Here is a 17,993-nt window from a genome sequence, read left to right on the forward strand (position 1 = left end):
TCGGATTTTTCATTGATTTTCAAGCCCATGTTCTGGCTAGGGTATCATTTCCGCAATGGAGAAGAGAAGAGAGAAAAGAAACTGCTTTACAGCGATTGCTTCCCCATCGTCTCGATAGGAAGACAGCACATGGCGACAAAGGAGGCGAGGATCAGGCCACCAGCGGCGTAGATGGGGGAGTTGGGGTTCGCGCTTCCGCCGTAGATGGCGACGAGGGGCGCACAGAGGCCCGCGATGCGGTTCAGACAGCTCGAGATACCCGTTCCGGTTCCGCGGCTGGGAGCCGGGAAGACCTCCGGGGTGTAGGCGTAGAGGACGCCGTACATGATGTTCTGGAAGAAGGCCTCGAGGCAGGTGCAGACGAGCTGGACGTTGGAGTCGGTGGAGGCGGTGAAGCAGAAGAGGAGGATGCCGGTGATAAGGGTCGAGATGACCATGGTGCCCTTGCGGCCGACGTACTTGAGGTCGACCGTGTAGCAGGCCAGGACGGAGCCCGGGACGCCGACGATGGAGGTTATGGCGTAGTTGCGGTAGGTGATGTAGGTGGACGTCTCGGTGGAGCCGCCAGAGTTCTTGATGTACTGGGGCAGGAAGGCGTTGAAGAGCGGGTAGCCCATTCCAATGGTGGTCCAGCAGAACCAGAGGATGACCGCTGTTGGGAGTCACGTTAGCGAATGTTTACGTAGACTCAAGAGGGAAAAAAAAAAAAATAAAAATAAAAAAAAAGGGGCCCTACTGGTGAAGCCGAGTTTCTTGGTCGCGAACAAGGGGCGGACGCGCTGCAGAGAGAACTTGGACAGGTATCTCTCGACGATTTCCTTGTTGCTGAGCGTTTGGGGGACGTTCTCCTCGGGGTAACCGCCAATCTCATTGAGGATGTCCACGGTGAGCCAGGTCTTGGCCTTGTTCTTGTAGGCAATCCCATGGACTGCAGCAACGGCTTCATCCTGGCGACCACGGGCGAGCAAGAACTTGGGGGACTCGTAGAGATGGAACAGGAAGAAGCGGCAGATAAACATGACAAAGGTCAGAGCACCCATAGTGAGCACGAAGTATCTCCAGCCCATATTGTTGTCCTTGCCGCAGCAGGCGACTCCGTCACCCACCGCATTGCAGGAGGGCAGGTCATCCGCACAGCTATAAGTCGGGATGAAGCCCCAGGCGATAAGACTAGAGGGTTGTTAGCTGATCTGTTCAGTTTATAGAACTCGACGGTTCGGGTCAACACCAACCTAGCGATAAGCTGACCAACAGGCCACCATACACTCAGCATGGTCAAGAGATTTCCGGAAGCAAAAGGCAGGAATTCCAAGAAAAGAGCTCCATCAACAGGAAGATTCCCGCCGACGCCGAGGCCCAGGCAGGCAAACAAAGCACAGACACTAGATTCGAGGTATATTAGCCGCAAGCTCCGACCTCCGACTGCGGACAGAAAATATTGAATGAACGTACCCAAGCCATGTGGGACTACCACCGGCGGCCAGACCAAAAGCACCACAAATAAAGAGGGTCAGGTTGAAGGCTGGTCGACGTCCGATGACATCTGATGCAATACCCCAGAAGGACGCACCCAGGCAAAGCCCTACGAACAAGGCGCAGGTTGTGAAACGAACCCGAGTGGAAGAGATGCCGAATTCAGACGCAACCGGTGTTAATGTAAGGGCAACTCCCTGATCTGGTCAGTGTCTGGGGTTTTATACACTGGCATTGACAATGTTCTTACCTGTAGCCAAAGGCTGCGAGACCAATTAGCGACAGATGGTCATATTAAAAAACAAGAGGATCTGACTTACTTGTCTGCCAACCAACCGAACCCACAAAGACAGAACAATTCCCATTGATAACGGCCCATGCCGATATCCTGAATTGCTCGGTTAATGACCTTTGATTTGCCTAGAACACCACGCCAACATTAGATCGAAGATTCCTGAATTAGAAAAAGTGGATCCGGTCTGAAGATAAAGGCCGAGGAACCGGACAAACAGAAGCATCCAAGTCTCAACAGTCGTGGACAACAAGAACATACGGTCATAAGCGGAATTAAGCCCCGAAGCAGCAACATCAGACTCGATCTCAGCACGGAGAGCTTCAATAGTCAGATGGCTGCGTTCGGGGATTGAAGCGGCAGAGCCATTCTCCTGAGAAGGAGCCTTGTCCAGGCTGGAATCATCAGGTTTCACATTTGGACTGTGCTTCTTTTCCAGGGCTGGGCTTTCTGGGCGCGCATGCGATGGGGCACTGCTAATAGGAATGACAACACCATGGAAGGTGGTTCTGTCGTGTTTCCGGAACGGGTTGAAAAATGGCATGATGGCGGACCGGTCTGCGGTGCTACTATGGGACGATTGGGATTGGCGTGTGCAGGAAATGGTCCGGTTCGAGGTCGAATTTCCGTCACTCAGACCTAGATCTACTGTCTCTTCGACTTTCGTTATTGGCGCAATTGGGAAAGCGACCGGTCACGGTTCTGTTCGGTAGAACGGGCAAGGTCAATAAGGGTGGAATCAGCGGTTTGTCGCTCAGGGCCAGAAAGAGGCGCAATGGCAGTTGAACACGAGGATATTCGTCCACGGGCTCTACTTCGGGAGGAAATCCTCAGAGGCCAGTCGCAAGGGACAATGATACGTGATCGACCGAAAAACGGCACTGAGGGCGTATAGACGAGATTCAGTGGGTCTGTTGTTGCTGTTGCTGCTGTCGCTGCTGATCCTACGCCGTACAGCTGAAAGGCCAATATGCTGCTTGTCACAGGCGTAAGAATTCGCAGTAGGCTGTGAGGAGTGGTATATAAATCAAGAGTAGATACTGAGACTCGACAATCTTAAAAAAAAAACGTCTCACAGAGTGGGATTTGGCAGCTTGTGAATGTAACACAACCACAGTTCTAAGGGAAATGTGGGGTCGATAAGTTGAGCTGGGCAAGAGTCAACCGAGAGAAGCTGTAAGAATCAGCTATCACCTTGGTTGCTCGTGACAGTGTAGACGAATGAGGGAGAGGTTGTAAGGAAAGCAGAACTGCAGAAGTTGGAGAGAGAGAAACAATATCGTCGCAGATTGGCGGGCAACCCAGCATCTATATACCGGAGACTCCAATAGAGGCAACTCCCGATGTCCGCTGGTAAATCGGACAATCCAGGAAAGACGGGGAAACAAAGCCTCAACGGGATAAAACCGACGGTCCCGAATCCAACAATCCAATCAGAAGACAGGAAATGCAATAATCATAATGAGCAGGGTGCATTTTGATTGAGCGTTTCGCAAGGCAGTCCTCTGGTAGGTTGCAGCAGACAGACAGGAGGCTATCTATCCTAGGTATCGATGGGGCTGATGGGTCTGAACGAGGTTAGATTATTACCTACTGCGGTTTAATGTCGTAATGTTACCTAAAAGGTATCATACATCGTACCATGGCCAAGGAGCCTGCCTCTCTATCTCAAGAGATAGGCATCCGAGAATGGCTTTTCGGAATCATGCTACCTACACTTAGACTATTCATCCTATCGTTAAACAGGAATTGCATCGCATCAAGATAGACAGCAGGTGTATAGGTCATTATTTAAACTAAACTGGAATAAATCTCCTTTCCCAGGTCGCTGTAGGTAAGATACGGTACAAACGCACCAGCCAAAAGCGACGGTGTCCAAGCTCTCAGTGGCTGTGGTATAGTGAGGGTGTGGGGCAGCGGGCCCTTTTTTGTTTTCCTGAACCGGCTGTGGAAAGCGGTGGGGACGATGGTCTGGGCAAAAGGAGTGGCTTGCGCCTCGGACTGGAGGTTTCAACTAATCCATTTATGGACTAGTCTAATCCCATTGGTGTCGTCTACCCTGTCAAGTGCCAACCTTGCAAGGCCATGAGATGAAGACAAACAACCTCTGAAAAGTCCCAAATTACATCCCAGTAACTATGCTTGGAGCAGCCTGATAAGCACGCATATCATCTTCTCCTGCAGGGTAGATAACAGAGCATCTATGACTGTTCCCGTTAGGACGGCTGCATGTCAAGCAACGGGAGGAAAGCGGGTGATACGAAGCCCCCTCTCCCGATCCCGAGCCGTCGAGTGCTCATTTATCCGAGGACAAAAGCAGTGAGAGTATAACGCCGGTCCTCTCAGCAGTGGCACAGACTCAAGGGCACAGATACATAGCTGATATCGAAGTAACCGGCTCTGACCGACCGCACTCCCCCCCACCAGTTAGTCCACTGTCAAATTTTTTTGCAGCACTTTGTAGTGGGCGGTCTTGTGCCTTGTTCTTGTTGTTCTTTACTTTCTGCATTCTTTATCTTTTCTTTTGCCATATTTGCCAATCTTTTCAATCAGTATGCATCTATTCCATCTGAGCCAGAGTTCAGAGTATTAGGTTAATCCATGGGCATGGATCGCGCAGAAAATTTTGACCCTGATTATTGAATTTCCACGTGCTGAAGTGTTTGTAGATAATCTACGTCATCGGCAACTCTCTTTTCTGCGCCAATCCCGCCTAGGACAAGGTTTGCCGCAACCCCACTCTATGGGAAGGTAGGAAATTGGTACGGTATCTTACCAGGGTGGTACAGGAGTGTACTGGGTACCTTACCTTTACTCATTCACAATACATTATTATATCGTAACAGGGATATGGTGATAAGTCTAAGGTACCAGGAGTCTTTTCTCTATGCGATCGATCGTAGGATTTTCAGATAACTTGAAGACTCAATGCAGCGCTAATGTTGTCTATATTACCCAACAATACGCATCCCTGTAGCCAACTGTCGACGGTCCGCTAAACCAAGGCAGCGTCCAAGGAAATTCTGCCCATTTCCGGTATCGATCGTCTCTAGGAGCTTGGCGTCTTCTGGGGCAAATGCAAATCAATTCATTCATTCCGCATGCGTCTTCTTAGCATCCAAACCGCCAATATCACCCTGTCGCAGTTACTACCAATCAGCTTCTACTCTGGTCTCTTTTTTTTTGCCTCTTTTTTTCTTCTTCCAGGGACCCGAGGACAGACTAGGTTTCGAGTGCGACGGTGTCTTACTTCTGCTCTCAGCTCGGAAAAAAACTAAGACTGCATGTCTTCCCTAAGTAATCTCATCAGTAACAGCCTAACAGGCCAGCCATTGGATCGCCCAGTCTCCTAACTGACTAGCAAGACTATGGACTACTGCGGGATAATAAAACTACTCCATACAGGTCTCCTACAATTGCGGAGACTCCCGTCTAATAAATCGCCTGAGCTAGTCTGTCTACCCTAGATATTAGGCTCGACCTAGATAGTTTGTGATCACGTACCTTGTTTCCTGAATAGGCTACCTGCGTAAATAGACAAAAGATCTACTACACTGGCAAACTATGTACAAGCGCAGACGGATACTACTGAGGGTCCAATTCAGCAGAGGATGTGCGAGTGGACTGTCTTCAAGCCAACTGATAATCTACCTCAGCTAGCGTATCTCACGAGTCATGCCATGCATGCACACCATAGAAGTTGCTCATATCTTGTCGATTCTGGTTTAAAGCTTTCTATGGGGTAGATTCTCATCCACGTTTTAGTTAAGCGTGTGGCGTCCCTTGATCACATTTGTGTACTATGGGGCAAGGGACGTGGATGGAGCTGAGGGTTTTAGTAAGACTATAGCCGCATTGTCTCCTCCATTTCAGCTTCAGATATAGATGTCCCACAGTGCACTGGACCGCATGGAGCGGTCTTGGTCCTACCATGTACCAAAAATTGTTTTCTACTGTGAAGGAATATCCATTCTCGCAAGACTCACACGCTTACTTTCTCGAAAGGAGGAAAACGGGCAACAGCTACATCGTTGAGAACCCCTGTCAGGCAACATACATTACCCGGACGGGTAAAACTTTGATATCAGCCATCGAGGGAAAGCTAAACTGGTTGACAATGTTCAGTAAAACCCAATCAGGGAATGTATTCCTGGGATAATTCAGGTCACAGGATAGATTTTCCTCGCAAAGTATAGCGTATTACTCCAATAATTACTGCTATTTACGTCGGTCAAAACAACCGAAGCCCTTGTCCGTCCCCTGTATATTCTTCATCATACACACACATATACAGACAATCACAGAGACTCAATGTGGCCCAGCAACCACTGCAGGTGACGGTACGTCACCCGTGGCTGGTACTGGGGCTGCATGTGCCCGCTCTGGTAGGTCTCTGCCCACATCAATCCGCGCTCATAGTGCTGGACACCCATGACACCCTGGGCACCGTCCACTCCGGCCATTTTGTTCTCAGCGAAGACGTCGGCGTACTGCAAGTCGGGCAAAGTGATCGTGATCGGAGTGCTGGGAGCCGACTGGAAGCCCAGCTGGCCATGCCAGGTCATGTTCTGGATGGAGAGCAAGGTACCGTTGGTCAGAATGATCATGTCATAGTCACCGTTGCTGACAAGCACACGGTTTGTCGCCTCGATCACCTGCGGGAGGACATGCTCGATGGGATTGGCGGAGAAGTCACCCTCTTGCTCGGGGCCGCCAGAGCCACCCACAAAGACGGACTCGGAGGAGCACTCGGCCCACTTGATGCTCGGAGCGTGCAAGGCACGCTTTACGTCTTCACGATCAAAGTAGACCGTGGCGCCGGCGGGCTGGTAGACGAGTTCGGTAGGGAAGGCAAGAACGTCCCATGGAAGAGGGCACATCAGGTTGATCTCGTAGATGTCGAAGCAGGGGTTGACAGTCAAGGCTGCGGTGTTGATCATATTGAAAACGTCACATTCCGCATCGCTCGTGAAGTTGAACATCTTGGGAGGCTGGACACCCGACGGAGGGAACACCAGGTAATCATCGATGTAGTCCTGGTAGCCACAGGACTTGTGAAGGCTTTCCAGCTCGGCCATGAAGCTTGCGTTGAAGTTGAACAGGTTGGCGTTCTGCTGAACGAAGGGCACTGCAGGCACTTCTTCTTGCACGTAGTCGAACTGGCCGATGCATGGATCATAAACGAGCGCACCTGTATTGAGGGAAATATGGTCAGTATGTGACCAGCAATACCTGCTCGGGTAATCAAGAATGAGGCTCACCTTTCAGATCATAATGTTTCGTGTCATTCTGGTCCAGCATTGCGGCGGAAATGTAAGGGACATAGCGTCCCGCATAACTCTCTCCGGTGACATAGATCTTAAAGTTTTTGATGCCGAAAATCTCTTGGAAGTTCTTGAAGAACTTGATAAAGTCTTCCGCGGTTTCCTCCTGCGACGTTGCAGTCGGCTTGCCCGTGGCGAAACCCGTGCCAACAGGCTGATCAACCCTGCCACAGTCGAGGCGCATCAGAAACCGGATCTTGCACAACGGCATAGAAAGGAAAGACATACCATAACATGTTGGTCAGGTTGACCCATGAGTAAGGATTCTCAACTGGGGCTAATGTCCCCGGCTGCCAGGTGAATCTGCCGTTCTCCTGGAAGAATCCTTCCAAGGAGCTGCAGCCTGGCCCTCCGTTGAGCCAGATGGTAACTTCGTCCACGGGTTCACCGACGGTGGGCTGGAAGATGAAGAAAAGCTCTCTGGATTTGTTGCCCTTGTCGATAGGGACTGAGCCGGAGTACATCTCACCAATGTCGAACTTCACATCGGGCAGACTCTTCACGAGATAGGCTGAGGCAGTATTTAGATCAGACGATCATCAATCCCGACGCAGGTAACACAAAATACATACGCTTCGTATCCTTGTTCAGGAACCGGAAGTCCTTGTGGCTTGAGCGAGTCTCTGGCTTGTGGGTAACCAACGATGACGAGCTTCGTTTGGTCAACGAGTCACGAGCCTTCTGACCGAACCGTCCATGTTGTGCAGCAGACGTGCTGTCCACGCACAAAGAGAGAGCCAGGAAGGCAGTCGAAACCACCGAGCCGAACAACATCTCGACCGGGTAAATCAAAGGGGAAATCAATGAAGGGAAACTGAGGCCTCCAGGTACGGATGAAGACCAGCCCCAATTTCACCGAGAAGGACTGGCTGCATTTATATGACGATAGCCATGCCTCGCGCGCTAAGTTCAACAGCGGGGAAGCACATTGTGCTTTTAGCCTATCGCCAGGCAGACGGGAGACATGGAAAGCTCAGAGAACAATCGAATGCTGCAGAACTCCAGCCTTCACCAGGGGCCCTCTCTCGGATTGGCGAGGATGTGTGAAGGCCGACGGGATGGGAACGTTAAGACATGGATGCGTGATTAGCAACCAACAATCATATCCAAGGCTCGAGAGGCAACCAATCATGGGCTTTTGTTCATTTGGCTGAAGAGGGGAAGCCGACGCTTGCCATCGGGGAAGAGCTTGAATGCGTCCAAGCTCAAGGCTCGTGTGGAGACGCATCTCGGAAGATACGGACTTCGCTTGGAAGGGGTGATTAAAGGTAATGACTTGACTCTTAACTAGCTATTTGATAGGATGCCAAAGCAGCCACTGGACTAGCACTGGATCAAGTCCTGATATGCACCTAAATAGATAAGCCGATAGATTGGCTGGGGTGCTTTTGATCCAGCCAGCTGCGGCCCACTGGAGAGCAAACCTCTGAGCATGAGTCGCATTTCCTCTTTCGTTCCTTATCAAATTTGTGATGGTAATGGTAATGACGGTGATGGAGGTAGCTATCTAGTCTAGCGATAATAATTTGAATGATGCGCTCGTGTTGCTGAAGCCCTCCAACGGAGATGGATCCTGTTTTGGGGCCGATCTGCAGAAGCACGAGAGAGCGTCATTATCTTGGAGAGGATAGTGTTGAGCTTACTTGGAAGGCTAAGCTTTAGGTACCTGATACCTTGCATTCGGAGTACATTTTCTTGCTCTGCTATAATGCTATATCAAAAAGAAACGTCTACCAGTAAACAACTTCTTCGCATTGAGCAGACCTAATTGCTCGTAGATAGGAGAGGCTTTTCATCGCTCAGACAGCAAGCTGACCGCCTCTTTTTTGGTCTTCACCACCGAGTTCATTTATTTCGTGGGCCGATGTAACCCTGTAGGCAGGGAAATTCCGATAAGAGACAAATTAGATTGCACTGCAAAGGATTGAATGCCCTGTATGGCGTAATTCAGTCTACTAATACGATGCTTGGCAACTAGATATCTCCCTTGATACTTTGGTAGTGGCGATAATAACGTTCCACTGAATGATTGCTTCTTTTTGAGTTTCATTTGGGTTCGATAACTACCTGCCCGTTTAGGATGAGATGGTACTGGGTCATTAAATTGGTTAACTAACTAACTACATGATTTGACTGCTTCCTGGATATGCACCCTGACCGTTCCTCCCCATATGGGGCCCAAAAAGATCCGAAGGAGCAAACCAAAAAATTTGGACTCGCGGGGAATCGAACCCCGGACCACCCCCATGCTAAGGGGGTATTATACCACTAAACCACAAGCCCGACTTGCTGAGAGTTCTGGCGGCTTTTGACTATATATGACAATACATATGGTAAGAAAAATCGCAGCACGGAGAAATGTCAAACTATATCTTTTGCGATCTTCACCATCTGCGCTATTTGCAGCGAGCATTGGAGCGAACCAGACATTGATATTGTCCTGGCTACCTTATTCAGCCGTCATTAACTTTCAGTTCCCTGCAGCTTTGCAGATGGCCACTTTCTATATTATCCCCTGTCATGTGTTGTGATTTTGTGTGCTCGATTTAGCCACTCTCGACTGTCTTTTAAGGCTGAAGGGGTTTAGCCTATATATGTTCGACCTGGGCCAAGCCTTGGGCTAGGTCACTTGCTAGGATAGTAGGGCAGAGGAGGGATGTTGATAGAAGCCACTTTACCCCGTCAAGTGAGTAGTCGTACGTGATTAGCAGTGTTTAAGGGAGTCATACCTCTCGCTTGGTCATTGCAAGTCTCTGGGAGTGCCATAGTAACCTTTGTGGGTAGAGTTAGCATCTTTATTATCGGACACCACGTGTATGGGAAATACTGGGATCGCGCGATATTCATGAAGTACAGTCGTGGTTACTAGGCCTCAGTAGGTAATGGTCCCCTGGCCTATCGGTTGTTGGGAAAAAGTACGGTACCTGTTGCACTGTCGCCGAGCCAAAATACCTATATCTGTGCCCCTCGTGCGATATCTTCGATATACTACACTGCCTGACTTTATTCCCAGTGTCGCAGGTGCTTTCATGCTGTCTCATCTTTGGTCTGGCAACTAGATATTCTTTTACGATCACAATCCAGCTTCATAGGCCCGGTCTGGGTGACTGCCTGGTAATCATTGCGTCTGTGATATATCCGTCTGCTTATTGTTCTAGTTGGCTCAGTATTTTGATCGTTGTAGTAGGACTAGTCCGTGTCGGTAAAATATAAATACAATGTCAACACACGACGCACAGAAACCAAAGCCCCTATCCTATGTATGTAAACATTTCTCGGAGACTGGCTCTAGTCAGTACCGTGACTAGCCGCAAATGATAAGGTACTATGTTACAGCAAGGCTATGCCCTGCTGTGACACACCCACACTTACGGTCACAAACGCTGATTCAGAGAGGCAAAAAGTTTTTCGGGTGTCAACAAAGTGGGCTTGTGGTTTAGTGGTATAATACCCCCTTAGCATGGGGGTGGTCCGGGGTTCGATTCCCCGCGAGTCCAACTTTTTTGCTCAGCCTCCAAGACCGTATATATACTACCTGTTAAAACCACACTCATTGAGTTGCATCCAGAACGGAGGACCAACCCCATAACCCGATGTCTATCCCATGCCGACTGTGAGAGGCGAATGGTATCGCATTCCTTAAGACATCAAGACATCAGCGTTACAAGCAACTCGTCCTGAAAGTTTAATCATTTTGGTCTAACCCTGGGGACTGATTCAAATTGAGGCCTGCTTCTTCAATTAACATTGGATATTGTGTTTTATTGCATATCATCACGTGGTCAGAATCGGATTATGAGGCTTGACCTGGTATATATCGTCGACCGAGCAAAGATAGGGATTATGATCCGTTGACTGACTGAGCAACCGAGTGTTTGTTATATACATCTACGCGGATCCGAGGTCAATCCAGCGTGATTCTCAACTCCTGTGTCCTTTGACACCATATTCCTTGTGAAATATATAGGGGGGAAGATCTCCGATGCTCTGATGCCTGTATGTCATCTTATTCACCATCTGCTGTGACTCTCCCCATCATCAGTGGTCGGTACATCATAGATAACCCCTCTGGTAACTTAATCCCCAGGATACCATCTTCTCTACAGGCGATTGATCGTCCTAGGACCGGTCTATAAACCTGCAATGAAGAAGTCGTTGCGCGTCAGGAAAAACGGACCCAGCACTACTCAGAGGGCATTTCCAGCCTGTACGCCGGCCAGCTGCCCTGCCTGACGGAAATGGTTGTTAGTCATCGGTAAACCAAGCGGCCGTTACACGCAAGCCTCTCATCCCTCAATCTGTATAGATAATTGATACTCCATAGTGCAAATCATATCTCCGTCCTCAAGACTTAACCCTGCAAGACTGCAGCTCTGAACAATGCTAGACTATATACCCATTATCTAGCATCATCGAAGCAGTGGATGATCACCATATGCCAGTAAGAACAGGGCAACTATCCTGAAAAAAAACAATGTATGCGGAATCTGGATGGTGTAGACATGCCTGATCGTGGATGAGGAGGCATTGCGGTCAGACCTGAATGATTCATCTATGGGGCGTGTTGAAGAGACTTGTTTTGCGATTATGATGAACGGAACTGGGTGACAGAGGAGATGGATGAAGATGAATCAGCAGCATATTGTAATCCACCAACAATTGATGGTCATGACCCAGTCGAACGTTGTACGTTGTGGGATAAGTGAACGTGTCTATGGTAGCACCGAGGTGGGAGGCTGGAAGGATACCCGGGGTAGTCTCGTCGACAGTTGCAATATTGTTGTCCTGCTCTTATTCTTTTCAGGCCACAGTGGTCGATTGGTGATCAGGATCGAGTGATAAGGACCCAGGACTAATGGATGATTTGAGCTCTTGCAGGAGATGGTCATCGATCTGATAAGTATCCGCTTGAATATTTATATCACCAGCACTGCTAGTGCCTTATTATAAAAAGAAGACTACTGATATTAAGCAGATCTCACTTTAAAGCTATGATCCCTGGATATAGAGCCAATCTAGCAGCGTAGCATGGGCTTACATATATCGCTTAAAAGGCCACAAAAAGGACCATCAGAACAGACATACTACTTAGTCATAAAAATCCCTGTGACCTATCGAAACTAGCCCTGATATACTCGCCCTGCGTAAGCATGCACCTCATAAACTAAAGGTGTCTGTGTCCTAGGATGAGCGGGATGTAGAGATGCACCCGGCCAAGCCTGTTGAATTTTGAAGAGTGGTGAGGCGTCCAGAGGAGGCCATTCTCAGCATTGTTCTGGTCGTGTTTGAGTCATAAAAAACGAACAATCTGACAATGAAGCAGAGACTGGGGGCGTTTGAACCAAGCAAAAAATGGACTCGCGGGGAATCGAACCCCGGACCACCCCCATGCTAAGGGGGTATTATACCACTAAACCACAAGCCCAGCTGATACTAGAGAATTGGGTTTTAGTGCTCTTTGACGCAGCGGACTTCCTTGTCAAACTTCAACTCCAGAATCATACATCTGCCACCTTGTATGGCCTAACTAAATGTTCGGGCCTTTGTCATCTCCACCTTCACCTCTACTGGGAGGTTGTACAAGACGGGAAAGCTAATATTACACATGATTGGCCTTGCTTTGCGCATTGGTTGTGGCTGGCTGCCATGCCCTGGGACTACTGCAAATTTAGGCATTCTTCCGGCTCATCGGTTGGGAATCTGCCCTATGCAAGATGAGTTACTGCAGTGTTGGATAGTACAAAATGTGTTATCAAGTCGCCATGAAGTCCTCAAATGGACGAGATTGTGAAGGATATTGGGCAGTGTTCATCATATATCGCCCAATGAAATTGTAGGATGGTAATACACAGTTACGATTTGAGTGTCATCTATTGGGCTTGTGGTTTAGTGGTATAATACCCCCTTAGCATGGGGGTGGTCCGGGGTTCGATTCCCCGCGAGTCCAATTTTTTTCCCATCTACCCTAATATCCTTTTCAGTTCATCCTTTATTCTCTCTCTCTATATATTTTTCCTTTCTCACAGGATCAGAAAATCAGTATTGAAGAGATGACATGCAGTGGAAAGATGCAAACAGCACCTACGGAGTTGAACAAGGAAGATCCCACCTTTCGGCAGTCTCCGAAACAGTCAGCCTGTCCTTACAATAGTTACAGGTAACAGAACTATAACAATCGCAACAACATAGTAGCCTCATCTACTGCCTTTACCTGCAATTTCCATGTCCAATATCGTATCAATGACCTCCTTGGATCGCTTTGCCTTACCGATCAGTCCTGCACTTGCGCTGAGCTGTCAGCAAAACCATGAATCCCATATGGATGGCGATTTACCCATGTACAGCCTTGTGAGCAAACCCCTCATGCAGCCATGCCAAAGCTCCCAAGCTCTCAGTTGACCTTCCTGATTGTGTCTAGTATCTTCTCTTATGCAAGTCTTCGCTATGGCCAAAGGATCGAAGCCAACTGGAGCCACGAAATTTTCGCCAATAGGAGCCTTCCCGTCAGTGGGCAACTCTTCGGAAACCTCCACTTGACGATTTAGTCCAAGCTAGAGCATAAGTGCTAGAGCGCTAAGCAGATCAAATCCCAACTTTTCGCAATGTCGATTTTTGTCGGGAGTCTTTCCATCAGGTATCCCTGCATCCACTGCTGAATCCAGCTGGATAGATAGCTCGTCTCCTCTCATGCTTTCCCGCACTGAAAAGACACCTCTCGTCCACAAATCACTCGAAAACGAGGAGGAAGGTACTGTGCCTGTGAAACGTTAGAGGAGGAGAAATTGGAAGAAGGACAAAGTCAACCGTGGTCTACTTCGGCCTGAGACCTACACTGACATGTTGACAAACGCCAAAACCTCTGGCATCGCCAATGTTGGGGAGACAGATCACCACGCATCTAAGGAGAGCCGGTCAGTCTCTCAGGAAACATCACCACTCTCATATTCAGAGAAACAGTCAATGGCCGTGCCTCATGCAGCTTCTGAAAAGCCTTCAGTGGGCGAGACAGGAAAACTTGAGTCATCGACGCAGCATCATTCACAAGATGGCCTACCTTCAACTCACGAGACAAACAGAGTGCTCGAAGAAGGAGGCTATGGACAGTGCATCAATGGTATTCCTTCAGATACCTCGGAATATCGGATTCCCGTGAGTCGGGTTACAACCGATGCCGAGGGAAACACATATCCAGAAGGCGGTTTAGAGGCGTGGCTGGTGGTATTTGGAAGTTTCATGGGACTTTTTGCGTCCCTTGGTCTGGTCAACACCATCGGCACATTTCAGGCGTATCTTCAAGATCATCAGCTGAAAGAATACAGCCCTGGCAACGTGGGCTGGATATTTGGCGTTTACTCGTGTTTGACCTTCTTTTGCGGAGTTCAAATCGGCCCGGTCTTCGATGCGAAAGGGCCTCGATTTCTTGTTCTTGCCGGCTCTGTTTTAGTCATGGTGATGATGATTGCCCTAGGGTTCTGCACTAAATACTGGCATTTCATGCTCGTGATCGGAGTCGCTGGAGGAACGGGAGCCTCTCTCATTTTTACGCCGGCGATATCCGCAGTCGGGCATTTCTTCAACGAAAAACGCGGCGTTGCAACTGGTCTTGCTGCTACTGGAGGCTCTGTTGGGGGAATAGTCTTCCCACTGGTCCTGGAGACTCTCTTTCCCAAGATTGGCTGGGCATGGGCAACTCGTGTTATTGCCTTGATTTGTTTGATCTTGGTAATCGGATCCTGCCTGCTGGTGAAGTCGCGCCTGCCTAAGAAGCCGGCTTCCAAGGAGAACGTCCTCCCCGATTTTCGGATTTTTCGAGATGCCAAGTTCGCTTTCACAACAGCAGGCATCTTCTTCATTGAATGGGGCCTCTTTGTTCCGATCAGCTATATCTCTTCATATGCTCTAGCCCACGGGGTCTCTACAAAATTGTCATATCAAATGGTAGCATTCCTCAACGTGGGCTCGGTCTTAGGGAGAGCGATCCCAGGATTCATCGCAGATTTCCTTGGTCGCTTCAACACACTGATTGTCACAGTGGCTCTCTGCCTAGTGTGCAATGCGTGTCTCTGGCTTCCTGCTGGCGGCAACGTTCCTTTAATGATTGTTTACTGCGTGATATTCGGGTTCGCCAGTGGCAGCAATATCAGTCTTACGCCAGTCTGCATTGGACAGCTCTGCAAGATTGAGAATTACGGGAGATACTACGCCACGGCGTATACCATCGTCAGCTTTGGGTGAGCTCAAACTACATTCGTGCGTGTTTATTGTATCATTGGCACTCTGATGGCTGACTGAACTTTGGATTAGCACTCTCACCGGGATTCCAATTGCAGGCGAGATTCTCAGCCGTTGCAATGGAGAGTATTGGGGTCTAATTGTCTTTACAACGTGCTGCTATGCCCTCGGTCTCGCATGCGTCACTGCAGCGAAATTAATTCATGTTGGCTGGCGTCAACCATGGGTCGTCTACTGAATCCCGTCTCAATCGAATATTAAGACGTCTGGCGGTGTGCTTACACCCGACAAATCACCCTAGATGCAGCAGCAATTGCAGAGGGAAATTGATGGGAGTTACGGAAGGCCGAATGGAAGCCAACCTACGACCAAAGTACACACCAGTACGCGCGAAAAGAAATCGTGGGAATACTATTCTCTGGATTGCGCGACTGGCCGCCGTACAGGCAGCTTGGTGCAAGATGATGAAGATGATGAAGAGATGATCCAGATGTGACGCCGGAAATCTATTCCGGACAGGAGTGAGCAGTTCAGTTTCTGGAAACAATGCGACTGAACCAGGGATACCAACGGCCCGAACGTCAAGTCGAGCCCATGTACTTGTTATTCAAAGGATAATCAATCTGGTTGAGACGGACTTCATTATCTTTCTTTAAATGGGTTACCCTGATGATCACGAAGGTTTGTGTCCCCATAATACCTTGAGACGACCACGTCCAATTTTGGAAGCGCATCCACATTATTTATCGTTCAACTCGATATATATCGTTGAATATAGGCACGAGCGTCAGGATGATGGTCAGCTAGAGTGACCGTGGTTGCAATGCTCCGACAGGTTCCAGCAGGACGTCCGGAATCAAGAGCTGGAAGCTTACCAGTGTGCTCATTCCACTGAGACCCGATACCGCACCGCTCGCTGGATGACATACAGACCACATCATAACTCAAGGTCGGGTACATAATTGGTGCTTATCCTAGATCTCCAGGATGTCTTCAAACCATTCGCTGATCGAATAGCTGCTCATAACCCTGAGCCGTCTCTTTCTCCTTGCATTCCCCTATCTCCTACTGTGGTTGCTCTGTGAACAAGATGCACACTGGGAGGCAGGCCCTGCCACTCGCAGCAGCAGCATGGATGCTCCTCCATGGTGCGGTAGCTGCTCCCAAACCCGGCCTGGGCCAGCTACCACCCCCGGAGGCCTTAAGATCGGCAGGTCTAGCTAGTGCAGCTTTGTCTTCATCCCTAGCTGCGATTATGGCATCTGGGGTTCCTCCTGCAACTCATACAGTTACTGTCCCATCTGTGGTTCCCCCTGCAACTCATACAGTTACTGTACCATCTGGAGGAACTGCTACTGAGTCACTCCCAAAAACAGCGCCGACTGGAGTGGCTACTCAGTCACCCCCAGCCACAGCACCGACTGGAGGAGCTGCTACTGAACCACCCCCAACAAGAGCGCCAACTGGAGGGGCTACTCGGCCACCCCCAGCAACAGCACCGACTGGAGGAGCTGCTACTGAATCACTCCCAACAACAGCGCCAACTGGAGGGGCTACTCAGTCCCATCCAGCTACTGCTTCATCTGAAGTAGTGGCTACTGAGTCACGCCCAGGTATCTCCCCGGCCGGAGGAGTTGCTTCAACTGCCCCTCCGGTGTTTCCCCCAGCTGGTGGAGGTGTCCCTGCCTCTGAGGGACCGAGATTCTCTCCTGCTGGGGGTGGCGTGCCTGCCAGTGCATCGACCCCTGTCACAGTCTCCGCGCCTCCCTTTCAGTCTCCATTTGCGCCCATGGTCGTGACGCAAGCCTGTCCACCATGTCCCGCTCCTGCCGCGCCGACCTGCGCACCCTGTCTGGCTCCTGGCACGAGTACTGCTACTACCACCGTCACCGTTACTGAGACAGTTTGCCCTGGTCCTCAGATTCCTCAAGGAGCGGGTGGCTCAACCGCATCTCCAAGCGTTCCCGCCATTTCACCTCAGTTTACTGCAACGGGTCCTGGCGCCCTATCTCCGACAGCCGCGGGCCCTGGTGCTCCACAGGGCCCAGCCGTGACAGGGACACACATTTCGAGTGCCCCTCAGGCTCCTAGCGAAGGCGCAGGCGCAACTGCGGGACCCTCAACTCGGCCAGCGACTTCGGCTACTGGGGTTCCCGGAGTACCGCAAAGTCCCGGAGGCGGAGGCGCAGCCGTAGGACCTACAACAACTCTGCCAGTGACCTCAGCTACCGGGATTCCTAACATCCCGCATGGTCCTGGAGGACGCCCAATTGGATTCGCCAACACCACTTCAATCCACGTTGTAGCTACAACTACAGAAACCATCGTTTCAACTGTTCTCCTCCCCACTAATGGGGTTGGAGTTGCGACATCAGTTGCTGCTCAAACTTCCAGACTTGCTGTGAGTACAGGAACCAGTTTCGCAAACGTCACACGCACTGCCGGGGCCGGACCAACTGAATTGCCGAGTGTGACCTTGACCCCTGCCATACCTACAGGCCCTGGCGTCTCTAACATCACTCGTACTGTTGGGGGAGGTGTGCCTGTCTTAACTCCTACTATCGCCACGAGTCCCCCGACACCAACCAGACCAGGCGGAACAGCACCACCAGGCGGAGGTGTGCCCATCTCAAGTCCTACTATCATTACAAGCCCTCCCACTGCGACAGGAC

General features: G+C 49.9%; 4 protein-coding genes and 4 non-coding genes across 8 annotated transcripts in view; 4 read left to right on the forward strand and 4 right to left on the reverse strand.

The window, feature by feature from the left end:
* Positions 1-86: 86 nt before the first annotated feature.
* Aud_000466 (putative sugar transporter) lies at positions 87-2,309 on the reverse strand (the record flags this gene model as incomplete). The annotated part of the gene is made up of 7 exons (XM_043285979.1): positions 87-652; positions 737-1,170; positions 1,233-1,382; positions 1,453-1,670; positions 1,724-1,736; positions 1,794-1,893; positions 2,027-2,309. The coding sequence occupies 7 exons, from the start codon at positions 2,307-2,309 to the stop codon at positions 87-89; spliced, it is 1,764 nt and encodes a 587-aa protein (XP_043141914.1).
* Positions 2,310-6,063: 3,754 nt separating this feature from the next.
* Positions 6,064-7,863, reverse strand: sxa2 (putative pheromone processing carboxypeptidase (Sxa2); the record flags this gene model as incomplete). The annotated part of the gene is made up of 4 exons (XM_043285980.1): positions 6,064-6,956; positions 7,027-7,253; positions 7,318-7,600; positions 7,662-7,863. 4 exons carry the CDS (start codon positions 7,861-7,863, stop codon positions 6,064-6,066), a joined length of 1,605 nt encoding a protein of 534 aa, XP_043141915.1.
* A 1,437-nt stretch (positions 7,864-9,300) lies between these two features.
* Positions 9,301-9,372, reverse strand: Aud_000468. The gene has a single exon. It is a non-coding gene; the product is annotated as a tRNA-Ala (tRNA).
* Positions 9,373-10,514: 1,142 nt separating this feature from the next.
* On the forward strand, positions 10,515-10,586 carry Aud_000469. The gene has a single exon. It is a non-coding gene; the product is annotated as a tRNA-Ala (tRNA).
* Positions 10,587-12,442: 1,856 nt separating this feature from the next.
* On the reverse strand, positions 12,443-12,514 carry Aud_000470. The gene has a single exon. It is a non-coding gene; the product is annotated as a tRNA-Ala (tRNA).
* Positions 12,515-12,964: 450 nt separating this feature from the next.
* On the forward strand, positions 12,965-13,036 carry Aud_000471. Its single transcript has one exon. It is a non-coding gene; the product is annotated as a tRNA-Ala (tRNA).
* An 890-nt stretch (positions 13,037-13,926) lies between these two features.
* Aud_000472 (MCT family MFS transporter) lies at positions 13,927-15,559 on the forward strand (the record flags this gene model as incomplete). Its single annotated transcript, XM_043285981.1, has 2 exons — positions 13,927-15,320; positions 15,394-15,559. 2 exons carry the CDS (start codon positions 13,927-13,929, stop codon positions 15,557-15,559), a joined length of 1,560 nt encoding a protein of 519 aa, XP_043141916.1.
* Positions 15,560-16,411: 852 nt separating this feature from the next.
* Positions 16,412-17,993, forward strand: part of Aud_000473 (putative extracellular threonine rich protein) — a gene marked incomplete at both ends in the record, with an annotated part of 2,440 nt that continues 858 nt past the window's right edge. Inside the window, one exon of the mRNA XM_043285982.1 lies at positions 16,412-17,939. Within this exon, the coding sequence (XP_043141917.1) occupies positions 16,412-17,939 (1,528 nt within the window). The remainder of the gene's footprint in view (positions 17,940-17,993) is intronic.

This window comes from Aspergillus udagawae (assembly GCF_001078395.1).
Source record: "Aspergillus udagawae IFM 46973 DNA, scaffold_1, whole genome shotgun sequence".
Taxonomy (NCBI): domain Eukaryota; kingdom Fungi; phylum Ascomycota; class Eurotiomycetes; order Eurotiales; family Aspergillaceae; genus Aspergillus; species Aspergillus udagawae.